The following is a 14,162-nucleotide window of genomic DNA, read 5'->3' on the forward strand; positions in this document are numbered from 1 at the left end:
CATCAAAAAAGCTTCAGTTACGTCCCCCTTTAAAGTGTAATGTGCTGCACCCTCTCTGTAAGAATGAATAATCCTGGGGAAGACAGATTTAAAATAGTTTTTCTTGAAATGTAATTTACCTCAGTCTCTGCGAAGAACAAAATATGATAAAGATAAACAATTTTGATAAATATATATTAACTAATAATTTGCACAGGTTTATGTGAAGGAATTAAGGTCCTTGAAATATTAAGTAAGAGAAGCTAAGCTTAAAAACAATACTTTATTATTTGCAGCATGTAACAAAATATTACGAATAATTTAGATTAACATTTTTCATAACTCTCTAATTTATGTTATCAACAAGGATGACAACATCCATAAGTAGCGAAGCACAAAAAATCGTAGATGGGAATACGTATAGGTAGATTTAAAAGGTTTTTACTAAAATCAAGAATAGATTTATTGGAAAAAATAAAAATGAAACCTTGTTTTATTTTGTATGATGACGATGGTCAAAGTAAATTATATTAAAGATGCTCATAACAATGGGAAAAACTATTTTGATACTGATATCCCATAAAAGTTTGAAAATTGGATCAAAATAGACAAAGATATGGGGAAATATGTAAAACATATAAAAATAGCCAAAAACCTGATAAAAGGCAGTCTGGCCGCCATGGTTGTTTACTTAAAACGACAAAAAAATTAATTTTCAAATCCTTAACTTAAAAAATTGGGAAAATCGGACCATATATACTGAAGATATGGAAAAAAGTGTTAAATACATAAAAAATAGCCTAAAACCTGCCAAAAAGGCAGTCTGGCTGTCATGGTTATTTTCTTTAAAAGACAGGAAATTTAATTTTGATATCTATACCTAACTGAAATTTTTTTGAAAATCGGAATATAAACACTCAAGATATGAAGAAAAATGTTAAAAATATAAAGAAACAGCCTAAAACCTGCTAAAAAGGCAGTCCGGCTATCATGGTTGTTTTCATTAAAAGGCGGGAAATTTAATTTTGATATCTATAACATAAAATTTTTTGAAAATTGGACCATAAACACTGAAGATATGGAGAAAAATGTGAAAAATATAAAAATAGCCTAAAACCTGCTAAAAAGGCAGTCTGGCCTTCATGGTTGTTTCTTTAAACGACGGGAAATTTAATTTTGATATCTGTAACTGAAAAAATTTTGAAAATCGGACCATAAACACTGGAGATATGGAGAAAAATGTGAAAAATATAAAAATAGCCTAAAACCTGCTAAAAATCGGTCCGACCGCCAATGATGTTTTATAGTTAATTGTGCTCCTTAATGGTGGGAATGTAACTAGAAGTTAGTTTATAACCATAAAAGCTTAAGTTTAAGAAATCATCCCTATTGGTCAAATGGTTTCTGAGAAAATTAAGGTTAGGTTCATTTTTAGGGGGGTTTTGAGCCCCGGGGGGCTAGGGGGTTGACTTTGAAACCATAAGATGTTCATACCCCTTAAAGCTTAAGTCCAAAAAATTTGCACGGTTCATCAAGTGGTTCCGCGCATTTTCTCACTGTGGTGTTTCCACAGTGAGAAAATGCGCGAAAAATCGGACTTTAAATGGATTAAAAAGGTTAAAAATCACCCAGCCCTTAGTTTTATGACCAAATGAAGGGGACTGGAAGTTTTTATCAAAATCTGAGACCTCATGCAGAAAAATGTTATTTTCGTAAATAATGTGCCAGATGCAGGGGTAGCTATTTTAACCAACAATTCTACAAAAAAAAAATCACGAAACCTTATAAAGTATCTGGTGGTATATTTTGTTATTGTCATGTAACTGAAGAGGGGTGGGATAGAAGGGGAGGAAAAGGGGAAGGGGGTTGTGGGGAAATTTCCCTTTCGAGTTGTTTTGTCAGAATATCATTCCCTTGTCCCTGGGTAGAGCAGTTAGTTTTCTTATACTTATCTAGTATTTATCAATATAATAATGCCTCATAGATTAACAATTCTGGTCAACTAAGTACATTTTGTATTTGGTTCTGGCCTAACAACACAAGGAAAAACATTATTATAACTATTGAGTACAGAGCTACGTGTGTGTTTTTTTGTTAAAGCATATTACACAAAAGCGTTTGCAACGCGTTTTACTAAGATATGGGGAGAAAGCGGAAAATGGAGGTTTACGGTGGAAAAAAACTTAAGTTTTCAAAGAATAAGTACTACACTATGATCAGGAAGGATTTAAGGATTTGTAAATTATAATCAATGATTACCCACAACCCCAAGTTTTAAAATTTCTACCCTCCTGTAGCTTCATAATTTTATGGTAAGACCATACTTTTTTAGTGAGAGAAATATGACAATGGTGGTCAAATAATATACAATTCACCATCAATAATATTTAGATGATAGTTGGGTAAAATTTAATTTTTCGTTCTTTCCTTGGTATTTGCTTTTTCCTAATCCCCCCACCAAAATTTAAAAATATATATTTTAAGGCTAGAGTTTTTCGTTTTACACATAGTTCCTGGGAAAGTTTTTTGCTATTTTTTTAAAACTTGTGCATAAGGATGGTTTTATACTATTTTCTGTCCCCTTCTTACCCCTTTGAGTACAGAGAACCTTGAGGTAAGGGGCACAGCAGCTAGCAAGTATTTAAGATAGCATATCCTAAAAACCTCCTTTGCTAAATATTATTTCAAAAATAACCTAAATATTTTGTTTTAATTTCTGAAAATTCCACTGTGATAATAACAGATAGCCGTGAGCACAGATTAAAGTGCAAAACTTGTGTCTATGTCTAAAGTTTAATTTTGAAAGCGCAACTAACGTCACCCTAGGTCTAAAAACATTTAGTTATCAATAAGAAAGCATACAATTCATTTAAGTATTTTTTCTTACAAATTTATAAGTGAAGTTTGTGACAAAAATGTACTTGACAAAAAGTACTATTTAAATGCAAAATAGTTTTGTTATCCTAGTCAGCTGATTTATCAGGCACTCTAAAGGTGATTTCATTTTTCAGGAAGATGTTTGGATGTATAAAGCAATGTTGAAGTGAACTAGAGTTACCTGGATTTTTATATTTACTGTGCTGTGATTCTTTTCAGTTTATTTTCTACAAAAATGAAACACATATCTAAGGTTAATATATCTTAATGCCTTTTCCACCAATCTAAAAATTTAAAATGACCTCCAAAATCAAATCATTGGTCTTCAAAAATTGTTTGTCTGTCTTTCTTTAATCTGCCAATTAAGTATGATGTATATGTGTGTGGCTTTTAACTTGAAATTTGCATATCTTGGGAACTAATCTAGACTATTAGACACTATTTAATTATTTTATGTCTTGATTTCTTTTAGTGTATTTATTACTACTTGGATTTTACACCAGATTTCCATATTCTCTAATAAAGTGAAATAACGACCCCCCCATTACCACATCAATCACCCCCCATAATGGATAAACGAACTCAACAATAAATGATAGCGGGAATTAGCAACCTAAATTGACGACAATTTTTCTCTTGTCATAATATCCATGTATATTCTACATTCATTTTTCTTTCACAAATGACATATAAATTATAAAAAAATTATTCGGAAAATTAGTATGAAGGCATTTTGAATAAGCAGGACCTGAGATAATGAAAAAAAACTTTTTGCATTGGATGTTGTTGGATTCCTTTATATTATCGGTACTAGAAATGAAAGATTTTTATGATTTTTGTTTGTTTTGTTTAGATATGGAAAACAGGACGGCCATGGTGGTCAGATATGTGCTGGAACAGCAGTAGTACTTCAGGTCTGCAGATCACAAGTACTGCCAGCTTGTCCACCCGACCACATGCAGCAGCCAGAGAAAGGCTCGGAGTGGGTCCGGACAGAGTGCTGCCTGCTACCAGTCCAGCAGCTGTCACACTGGACGGAGTTGTACAACTCAGGTATTAGGTACACACAAATAGAGTTTCAAATAAAATGTATTGAGATTCATTTAATTATAAAAATAAAACTAGCCTTATGCCTAAAATGTCTATGGGTATTTTATTTCAGTAAATGGATAGGTAGGTAGTATGATTAAAGTAAAAACAAGTAACAGGCACACTGGGTACAGGGTTGGCATAAAAAAAACTAAGTTTTTTTTTTTTGGGGGGGGGGGGAGACTGAAACTCAAAAAAAAACCGGTTTATTAACATGTACCTTTATTCGATAATGTTAACTCTATTTTGACTTATAAGGAGGATCATTTTTAAACAACTAATAGAAATTATAAAAAACATTTTAGTTTAACTATTGTAAATTGCATTTTAACCGCTTTTTTTTATATATATGTAACGGAATGTCTATCAATATGTTCCCAAATAACTATCTAACCACTGAACCGATATGGTTCTCTAATTACAATGTAGCTTCTCACGGATCCTGGGAAGGTTTATAACTACTTTGGGGAGGGTACCACCACCCTCTAAAAATAGAGGCCTCTAGGGGCACTTAAGGAGGGAGGAGTTGAATTCGATTACCCAATTACCTAAGATTTAAAAAGAATTTTTTTTTGAGGGGGGTAATTTTTCTAGGAATGATTTATCTTGGGAGGGTGGTGATACCCTCCCCCAAAATAGTTTTATACCTTCCCTGGACCTATCAAAAGCTACCTGTAAAGGAGAACCATACCGATTCAGTGGTTAGCGAGATCCTTTGGAACATACAAACATCCTGTTACATTATTATAAGGATTTATCCATATATTTAAAATGTCCTAGGTAATAATCTTTAAAAATTAATAAAACCCAAATAAAACCCAATAAAACCCCAAAACCTCCGGGTTTTATTAATAAAACCCACTGGGTTGGGTTATTTTAAAAAAAATGTTTTTAAATGTGAGTGGAATGTAGTAGTGCTCCAAATGAATTATTAAGCAACTCTGAAATAATGGTTATATATGAATATTTCAGAATGGGTGAAGGATTGGCGGGAATCGAACCAATATCCTGCTACACTTGTATTCAGAGAACTGTGGATAATATTCCTGGAAACATAGCATTGGTCAGTGGAGACAGGTAATATTTTGTCTACAAAGCTCAACCTTTTTCTAGACACACGAACTTAAATAAATTCTAGACAAGACTCAACAGACACTCGAAATTTCACAGATAAATTATTCTAGACATAAAACTTTATAGACTACAAAAATCTTAAAGGAAAAACAAAAAATAATACCTACTAAACACTGAATTTTATTAGTTTACAAGTTGTCAGGAAAAGGAATATTTTAATAGTCTTATCTTTTATATTAAAATTTCGTTGGAAAGATCATTTTTCATTTATAAATTGTCAATGTACCAACTGACAAGGGCTTTTAAACTTATTTTATAAAAATCAAACGAAGTCTTAAAATAAACATTGTAGCTGTATAATGTATATGTATGTACAGTAGGATATATAAGTTTTCTGGAATTTTAAAGTTTGTGGGAGATTTGAAATCTGCATCAAATTTTGAGGATTTTTTTTTATAAAATTCGTTTTTTCTATAATTCTTTATCTAAAAGCGGAAATACAATTTAAGTTAATCTGTGATTGGTGGATTTAAAAAATCTGCGCTCTGATTGGATGGCGTACATCATTCAACCAATTAGAGCGCAGGTAGTTTAAAATCCACCTATCCTATTTGTCAAAATTAATTAACTTAAAATGCATTTCCGCTTTTAGATAAAGAATTATACAAAAAACGAATTTTATAAAAAATCCTTAAAATTTGATGCAGATTTCAAATCTCTCCCTAACATTAAAATTCCGGAAAACTTATATATCTTAATGTACAGTTCTTATCTTTTTTTGTCAAAAATTTTTATTGAGTAGATAAGTATAAAAATACAAACAATATTATCGTAGAGAAATTTGAAATCTGTTTGTTTAGAAAATGGACGTATGAAGAATATTTTAATGATATGAACACAGCAGCTAAGGGTTTCATTGAGCTTGGCCTTAACCCTCATAGAACAGTTGCAATCATAGGTAAAGTAAAAAAAAAAATTTCAAGTATCGTTGGATGGACTAAACGCAGGTTTAATTTCAATAATCATAATGTTTGAAATAATACAAATATGTCAAAAGTAGCAAGCATTGAAATTTGTTTAAAGCATTGCTTGTCAACAAGGCACTGCTTGTGACATTTTCACTAGCTAGCTAACTTTATCCTAAGCTTTAAAAGTTTTAAATTATTGATATTCATCATTTAACTAGTCATTTAAATCTTAACTAGGTCTCGTCGACGGATAAAGTGACAAACATACCTCAGTTATGTAATAGCCGCGGTACTAAAAAATTTTAATGTAGGTAATAATTCTCCTGAATGGTTTACGTCTGCGGTTGGTGCCATATTTGCTGGAGGCCTTTCATCCGGGGTTTATACAACCAACAATTCACATTCTGTACTTTATCAACTCAAACACAGGCATTTTTTTATCAGTTTTTATCAGATTTGATGTTTAATAACTGTACCAGCTAGAACAACAAACAGTCAAAGAACTCTTAAATTAAATAGATAGATACAAAAACAATTCACATGCGACTTATATTTCGACTTGAAATTTCCGATAATTTAAATATTATATCAGAGTAAACACAGAGTTAAACTGGTTTGAAATTGAATTAAGGGGAGAAATAAAGGAAATTTTTCAGAGAGGATTGTTTTCGAGAATCCATGTCCCTTGTCCCTGTATAGTTATATTCCATTCTTGCTGTGGATCTGATAAAAAATGTTAGTAAGACGAATATAGCTGTTGTTGAAGACCACCATCAACTAGAGAAAATACTTCCTTTCAGGTTAATATAAATTCATTTTATAAAAGTAACAAGATCTCTGTGAGTCTGTCTGTCTGTCTGTCTATCTATGTGGACCCCAGGATCTCGCTTTTCCCTCCCAAGATAAATCGTCCCTGGAAAAATTTACCTCCCCCCGGGCCCCCACTCTTTAAAGGGGGGAGGCGGATGTGCCACTTTTTGAAACCAAAAATAAAACGTGCATGATCTCAGCCTATAAAAGAGTTACAGCTCTAAAATTCTGCACAGCAGGTGCTTTTTTAGTGAACATTATGGAACTGAAGAAACGGCGGCGGAACCGCCACTCCTGCCGAAAACTGCCGTTTCCCGCCAAATATTTTTTTGCCTTTTCTCGCCATAATAGACAATTTTCAATTATCTGAGATAAACTTTTTTTTTTCTCATAAAAATTCCGCTTATATTTTCACTTAAAACTTGTAAGATTTTACACTTGCAATTTTTTTAATATTGACATGTTTGAAATATTACAAGTGTCACGTGAAAATGTAAGGGAAATTTTTATGAGAAAAAAAGTTTATCTCAGATGATTGAGAACTGTAATTTGGCGAAAAAAGGCAAAAAAATCGGAGGTAAACGGCGGTTTTCGGCGGGAGCGGCGGTTCCGCCGCCGTTTCTTCACAGTTCCATATTGTTCTCCACAAAAGCAACTGCTGTGCCGAATTTTAGAATTAAAACTCTTTTATGGGCTGAGATCATGCACGTTTTACTTTTGGTTTCAAAAAGTGACACATCCGCCTCCCTCCTTTTAATTTGAAAAAGAAAAAGAACTTGAAAGATAACTGCAGTTTGTGCATAAATGTATAATTAAATTCACCTATTTAATTAAAGTGTGCAAAATAATATCAAATTATCGGCCCATTGCAAATAAAAATGACATGGCATGTTAATTTAGAGATGATTTACCTGACCTGCAAGCTATTGTGATGTATGGCGAGAAACCTGTTGAACATGGGGTCATCTCATGGAATGAGCTTATGAATATTGGCGCTTCTGGTAATAATTTACGTTTTATTAGGTATTCTTTAAATTAAAAAAATAGAAGCGTTTTAACCATTTACAAATTTAGCTAATTAAAGTTTCTCATTTACCGTTTTACTGTTTCATAAATCATTAAATGATTATCTATGTATAAAATAAGATGTATAAAATAAGAATAAGTAACACGTTATTATAGGTTTTTAGTTGGTAAATATTTTCAGTTATTTTACGAAATATTATAGATATTTATCGATTCGTATTATAGGAAGCGGATAGTAAAATAATTACCTACCTATAGTTTTGATGACCTTAAGATTTTTTTATTTTATTTTTTATTATCAGTGGAAAATTTTCGTATAATACAAAACGATACTTGATTTGTCAATAGGCCTCAGAACCAATTCTAACCCAGCAGAAATTAACTGGATTTAAAGCTAAACGTTTATAATCATGGCCAAGTAACATTTAAGACGTGTACTAAATGCTATTTAGAATTGACACTGCATGATTATATCCTTGTTTAAAACTAAATTTTCCTTTGATTTAACATATTTAATATCACGTACTACCATAATCTTTATTTAGTTCATGGTAGAGAACTACAGAACAGATTAGAGAATCAAGCCATAAACCAGCCAGCAATTATCTGCTACACTTCAGGAACTACATCTAATCCTAAAGGAGCCTTACTTTCTCAGGTTGTTAGTTACGCGGTTTTTTTCATAATTATAAAAAAATATAATTACACCAGTTGCCAATGGATTAATTTACATCTCAATTCTGAAAGGCAAAGCAATTGATCAGCCATAATTTCTTACTGTTTGGACTTAAGTCGTGTTCAGGTAGGCTAAGACACTTGAGTAGCCACCAGGACCAGCGTAAGCTCCACGTTCAAGCAAATTATGACTTGACTCGCTATCTCATGAGACCATCTCGTTCTCATTATTTCCTTACCCTCGCAGATTTCTCACCACCGTAACTCAGTGTGCTACTACAGTGCCACGATGCCCCCTTTCTTTCAGTCATGTAATTCCTTTCAACTTCAAATTTTGAGCTTTTTATTTTGTTTCCCTATTCATCAATACCTATATTTTTTAGGACAACTTGACATGGACCTGTGCCAGTGCTGTAGAACATTTTAAACTTAGATATGGTGAAGAACATATCATTTCTTATCTGCCTTTATCACATATAGGTAAAATTCAATACTTAAGTAGTCGTCAAATATCCCTCCGTTGAAAGATCCTCCATTAACTACTTAATAAACCTGAATAAACCTGTTTTTAATTGTTGGAACAGATAAATAAAACTTAAGTATATTTTGATGATTGCCTATGCCCCCTCACGCAATTTTTCACATCACGCCTCTCTTAACCCCTTTTTAAGCAGCACACGTTATGTCCCAAAAAATCAATCGTTAAAAACCCCATCGTTTGCTCACTTTTTATAAAGAGCATTTTTACTTATTTTCTACCTTTATAACAGGTGTAAAATATCATGAAAGCTAATTTTGTTTATTTTGTAGTTGCTCAAATTGTTGATATATGGTTATCAGTAAGTGGTGGTGGAACTGTACATTTTGCCGATAAAGATGCTCTTAAAGGAACACTTCTCAAAACGCTTACTGAAGTACGTCCTACTAAGTAAGTAAAGGATATTTTTCTCAGAAGGTACTTTGGTAAAGTTTCTCTTAATATCTTACATAATTCTGGTGTTTTGATAAATACTAGCAGCTACGCGCCCCTATAGGCCTCTATGAATACGTGGGGGGGGGGGGGGGGACTCCTTAAAATAGTTTAAGTTATAAACCTTCCCTGGACCTGAAAGAATCTTTACTGTATAGGAGAAACAGTTCGATCCAGCGGTTAGCAAGATCTAAACCTTTTATGAAGAAAAATTTAAACCTTTTTTTATCATGGCATGATAATTCAGATTTGTCGCTGTACCCCGTGTATACGAAAAGATGCATTCCCAGCTTGAGTCTCAGCTGGCAGGACTGAGCCGGGGTAAGGCCAAGCTTGTGGACTGGTGCCGTAGTGTTGCCACTGATCATCACAACTCAATCCTTTCTGGCGGGACAGGTATTTGTTTTCATTCACCACTAGGTGTGATGTTATTCACATTGTGATAATATTTATATATTACCAATAGACTTTTCTAGGTATTTTTTTTTCTAAACATTGTAATAATCATTTAATATTTTACCATTTTTACGAAACCTAACAAATTTAATATATAATATATAATAAATTTTATATCCTGAAAGTCATTAACTGTGACTTATTTATCTTTTAAATAAAGAGAAAGGTTATTAGTGCTCTTCTATATTTTGCTTTTGTTTTCCAAAGTTGTAAAATATACTTTTGATTGTTTTCTTTTGACAGGTCTCGGCCTTAAATACTCACTGGCAGAGAAACTTTTACTGGGTAAAATTCACTCCAAACTTGGCCTGGACCGCTGCCTTTCTGGTATGTATAGCGGTGCTGCTCCCCTCAACCCAGAAACCATTGAATTCTTGAAAAGTCTTGGCATTGTTGTGTCAGAATTGTACGGTATGACAGAGATTCCTAATCATACTGCCAATATTTATGATCCTGAGGAGAGAGGTGCTAAAATTAGGATAGGAAGTGTTGGTCAGAGTGCTCCAGGAACACAGACAAGGCTTCATCTCAAGGTATATAATATACATTCAAGTTAAACTCTTATCAATTCACGAATGAGGGCAAGTTATGTTCAGCACCTTCCATGTAGCTGTCATGTCAGTCATTTTTTGGTTTCTGTTAAAGTAGTGAATAAATAATTATAATGTAAAATGAGTTGCGATTACAAAAAAATATGCCTAACGTCATTTTAGGAAGGTGCTCAACATTGCTTTCTTTCATGCACAGTTTAATAAACTTAATAGTTTTATACTTGAAATGCGCCTTCTTTTTGAAAATAATTTGGCATAGAGGATCTTTAGAGACCAGAGTTATAATATAATAAAACTTATATTTAGGACCCACAAGATGGGATTGGCGAGGTGGCCGCTCAGGGTCGGAATGTCTTTATGGGCTACCTATCTGACTCTACTAAGACAAGAGAAACTTTTGATCGCGCATTCTGGTTGCTGACAGGAGATATGGCTACAATGGATGACGACGGATTCGTCACAATAAAGGGCAGAATCAAGGATATTATTATTACTAGTGGCGGAAAGAATATTGCTCCCTATCCTATTGAGGAAAAGATCAAAGCTCTGTTGCCTGACTTGGTCAGTAATTGTATGTTGGTGGGGGATAAACAGAAGCATTTGGCCCTTTTGATTACTGTTAGAGCTGTTATCGATCCAGCTTCTCTTGAGGTGAGTGAAAGCTTTATTTCAACACGCAAATATTGTCCTAATGTTTGTTCGACGAAATCTGATATTTAAATTTTCCGATTATCAATTAAATTATTTAACAAAAATCTTTTCATGGTGATAAAGAATCGAAATATTTAGCTACTTTCCTCTTTCAATTCATCTTTGCATTAAGTTTTCAATTACGTTAAAGCTGAATTAAGATGAATAAAACCGAAATATCCAAGATATTCGGAAAGATGCACGAAATATATTTTTGTTTCATTTGCATCATAACATTTTGTATCATAATGTTGACTTTTCGTTCAACAATCTTAAGCTACCAAAGGAGTAATTCTTTTCATGATAATTTTAGTTATGAAGATTGTTGTCTATTATTTTATCTCTTCCTTTTTACAGATAACAGATCAGTTGGAAGCGTGTGCCTGGGAGTACTGCAGATCCTGTGGTCATGAACCTGAGAGTGTTTCTGATCTAGCTGCTCATAAGGATAAATATGATGGTGTCTATGATGCTATTCTTAGTGTGGTGGAAATGTAAGTCTTAATTTTATCAAAGTGCTACGTTTAAAGTTTGCATTAAAACATATATGTACTACTACTACTAAACGCGTCTCTCTATTTGACTATGCAGTCCAGAATATAAGGCTATTTCCTCCATGACGTCCAGTCCATGGCATGATTCACAGACACTCCCCAATACCATCCTACATGGTGCTCTGATTTCGGGTCATTTTAAAACTCCCCTGGCTCCATGTATCTTTGATGTATCATAAGAAATTTTTTTGAATCCTTTACTTTTCCATTCTGATTCTGAGCACATGTGTAAGTTACTTAACCCTTACAGATCGAAGGGGGGGGGGGGGCTCCAAGAGGCCCCCCTCTAGTTTTTTTCAATGTCATTTTTTGTAGGTAAGATGGAGAGCTGTGACTTCATGACTTTTTAAGTTTAATAATTATACGTCGGCAAGAGTTGATTTTATTAGGATATCTGGTCTGTGTCGGTCGTGGTGTCCGGTAAAAGTCGGTTAGGTAGCACCAAAATTAGAAAAAAATTCTAAATAAATCTTAATTTCTACATTATGACTTTTGTGTATAAGGTAAAAACCTAAAAAAAATTTTTGGTGAATACTTGAATATCAATGACCTTCTGAGAAAAGTGGTGTTATGACCGTTTGACCGCTCCCTGACCGACTTTATGACCGATTTTTTGTCCGGCTTTTACTAGAGACATATATCATGAATATCGTGGCTTCTATTACAGCTAGAGACCTATAAAATTTTTTTGGTAAATCCTTGAGCAACAATAAACAGATAAAAATATTAATTGGCGCCGCCGACCGCCATTTTACCGCCGAAAATGGCGGTTTCCGTTATTTGCCGTTTTTCGGCGATGATCAGAAATAGTAATTTTTTTGTTATGAAAAATAAAAGTTCGTCCTAAAATTTGGTTATCCTAGCTGCAAAATTGGCCGCTTTACAGCTGTTTTAAAATTTAGCGGCTGGCGCTATGACTAGAAAAAGTAATTTTCTCTGAAAATACACATGAACCACCAGAAAAAAATTTTACGTCTTTATCTGTAACAGGAGCCGAAATTCCCACCCCCGATCTCATAAGGTGGGAATTGGGGCCCGATCTGTAAGGATTAAGCCTTTTTAACTTTAATTCTATTGGACTTATAATACGTTATTTGGCCAAAATTTTGCACATTTTCTTAACAGCTATCAGTAAGAATTTTTGATTTCAGAGTGAACAAGGAGACACCTAGCAAAGCAGCGAAGATAAGAAAATTTACAATTCTTCCAAAAGATTTTAGTGTGGGTGGGGGTGAGCTGGGCCCCACTATGAAACTAAAAAGATATGCAGTGGAGAAGAAGTACGCTGATGTGATAGAAAATATGTATGCAACCACTGATAGAACTAGCCTGTGGGATGCATAGAGCAATAATCTTTTATTTACAAAATGTGTAATATAATTTTGGTACTACGTCAAACCCTAGATACGTCAAACGGTAGATGCGACATACGCTAGACAGACCAACAGTAGACAGACAAACCCTAGATACGTCAAACAGTAAATGCGACTAACGCTAGATTGCGACACACGCTAGAACATGACAAACGCTAGATTTTTTTCTGAATGCGAAGAACAAAAGAAACGCAAACGGTAGAATTATTATTTTTTAACAATGATCCATACTTTTTAGGGCTCGGCTGCAATAAAGTTTTTTAAAAATTCTAGCGTTTGTCGTAGTCTAGGGTTTGTCGCATATACTGTTTGTCTGTCTAGCATTTGTCGCATCTACTGTTTGACGTATCTAGGGTTTGACGTAGCAGACGTCCAAGAGGGGGTTGGGTAAAGGGGTGTTTACCGCCCTCAAAATTTGAAACGCTCAATTTACCACCTCAAATTTTAAGAAATACATTTGATTGTCCCCCCCCCCCTCCCCGCAAGCATTTTAAAAACCGTCATTACAATGCCATCAAAAAAATCTTGGGCGGCCATGGAACACTCACTGATTTTTCTCTCTTAAAAACATGTTTCTAGCCCATGTGAGAGCTCTAACATGAAATATGAATTAAAAATAAGTTCAATTAAAAAAAATTGTTAACCTTTCAATTTAAGTGAAATCACCAATTTTTGAAACTCGCATAAAGATTTAGTAGTTCCACACGAGCTTTAGGGATTATTTTTTATCCATATTATTTGACTAAAATATTGTCATCGAGTCCAATGCAATAACCTGATTTCTGGTAGGCAAGGGAAATGTTTGATTGTTTAAATGTTATGAATTGTTAAATTGTTAACTTTAATGATATTTTCAATTTTTATGTATTAAAAATGAAATTAGAAGAATTTTATTTATTTATATTTTAGTTTTTTTTTCCAAAAGCTTCCAGTGTAAAAAATTATGTGATCCATAAATATTTTTATTACTAGACTTTTAAACTGTTTTAATAAACAATATCAGTAAAATTTTATTTTCTCTAATAACAGATGTGGTTAATACTAAAGTTGTCTACTTTTGTTACTCGAAC

At 33.4% G+C, this 14,162-nt stretch overlaps 1 protein-coding gene across 10 annotated transcripts in view; it reads left to right on the forward strand.

The window, feature by feature from the left end:
• The window catches only part of LOC145318092 (long-chain-fatty-acid--CoA ligase ACSBG2-like), an 18,796-nt gene extending 4,696 nt beyond the window's left edge, over window positions 1-14,100 (forward strand). Inside the window, exons 2-17 of one of the 10 annotated variants that reach the window (XR_013879232.1) lie at window positions 2,991-3,109; window positions 3,710-3,909; window positions 4,918-5,022; window positions 5,880-5,977; window positions 6,299-6,416; window positions 6,728-6,787; window positions 7,698-7,798; window positions 8,369-8,481; window positions 8,882-8,978; window positions 9,309-9,426; window positions 9,716-9,864; window positions 10,168-10,457; window positions 10,782-11,126; window positions 11,523-11,659; window positions 12,871-13,135; window positions 13,446-14,100. Coding sequence is in view for 5 of the 10 variants with exons in the window: in XM_080159434.1 (XP_080015560.1) it covers window positions 3,092-3,109; window positions 3,710-3,909; window positions 4,918-5,022; window positions 5,880-5,977; window positions 6,299-6,416; window positions 6,728-6,787; window positions 7,698-7,798; window positions 8,369-8,481; window positions 8,882-8,978; window positions 9,309-9,426; window positions 9,716-9,864; window positions 10,168-10,457; window positions 10,782-11,126; window positions 11,523-11,659; window positions 12,871-13,063 (2,142 nt within the window). In the remaining 5 variants the exon portion in view is untranslated. The remainder of the gene's footprint in view (window positions 1-2,990; window positions 3,110-3,709; window positions 3,910-4,917; window positions 5,023-5,879; window positions 5,978-6,298; window positions 6,417-6,727; window positions 6,788-7,697; window positions 7,799-8,368; window positions 8,482-8,881; window positions 8,979-9,308; window positions 9,427-9,715; window positions 9,865-10,167; window positions 10,458-10,781; window positions 11,127-11,522; window positions 11,660-12,870; window positions 13,136-13,445) is intronic. The other 9 variants (XR_013879233.1, XR_013879235.1, XR_013879234.1 and 6 more) reach the window with 9 other exon arrangements.
• Window positions 14,101-14,162: the final 62 nt, after the last annotated feature.

The sequence above is a fragment of the Acartia tonsa genome, chromosome 4 (genome assembly GCF_053477335.1).
Source record: "Acartia tonsa isolate MP-2025a chromosome 4, ASM5347733v1, whole genome shotgun sequence".
NCBI classification, from domain to species: domain Eukaryota; kingdom Metazoa; phylum Arthropoda; class Copepoda; order Calanoida; family Acartiidae; genus Acartia; species Acartia tonsa.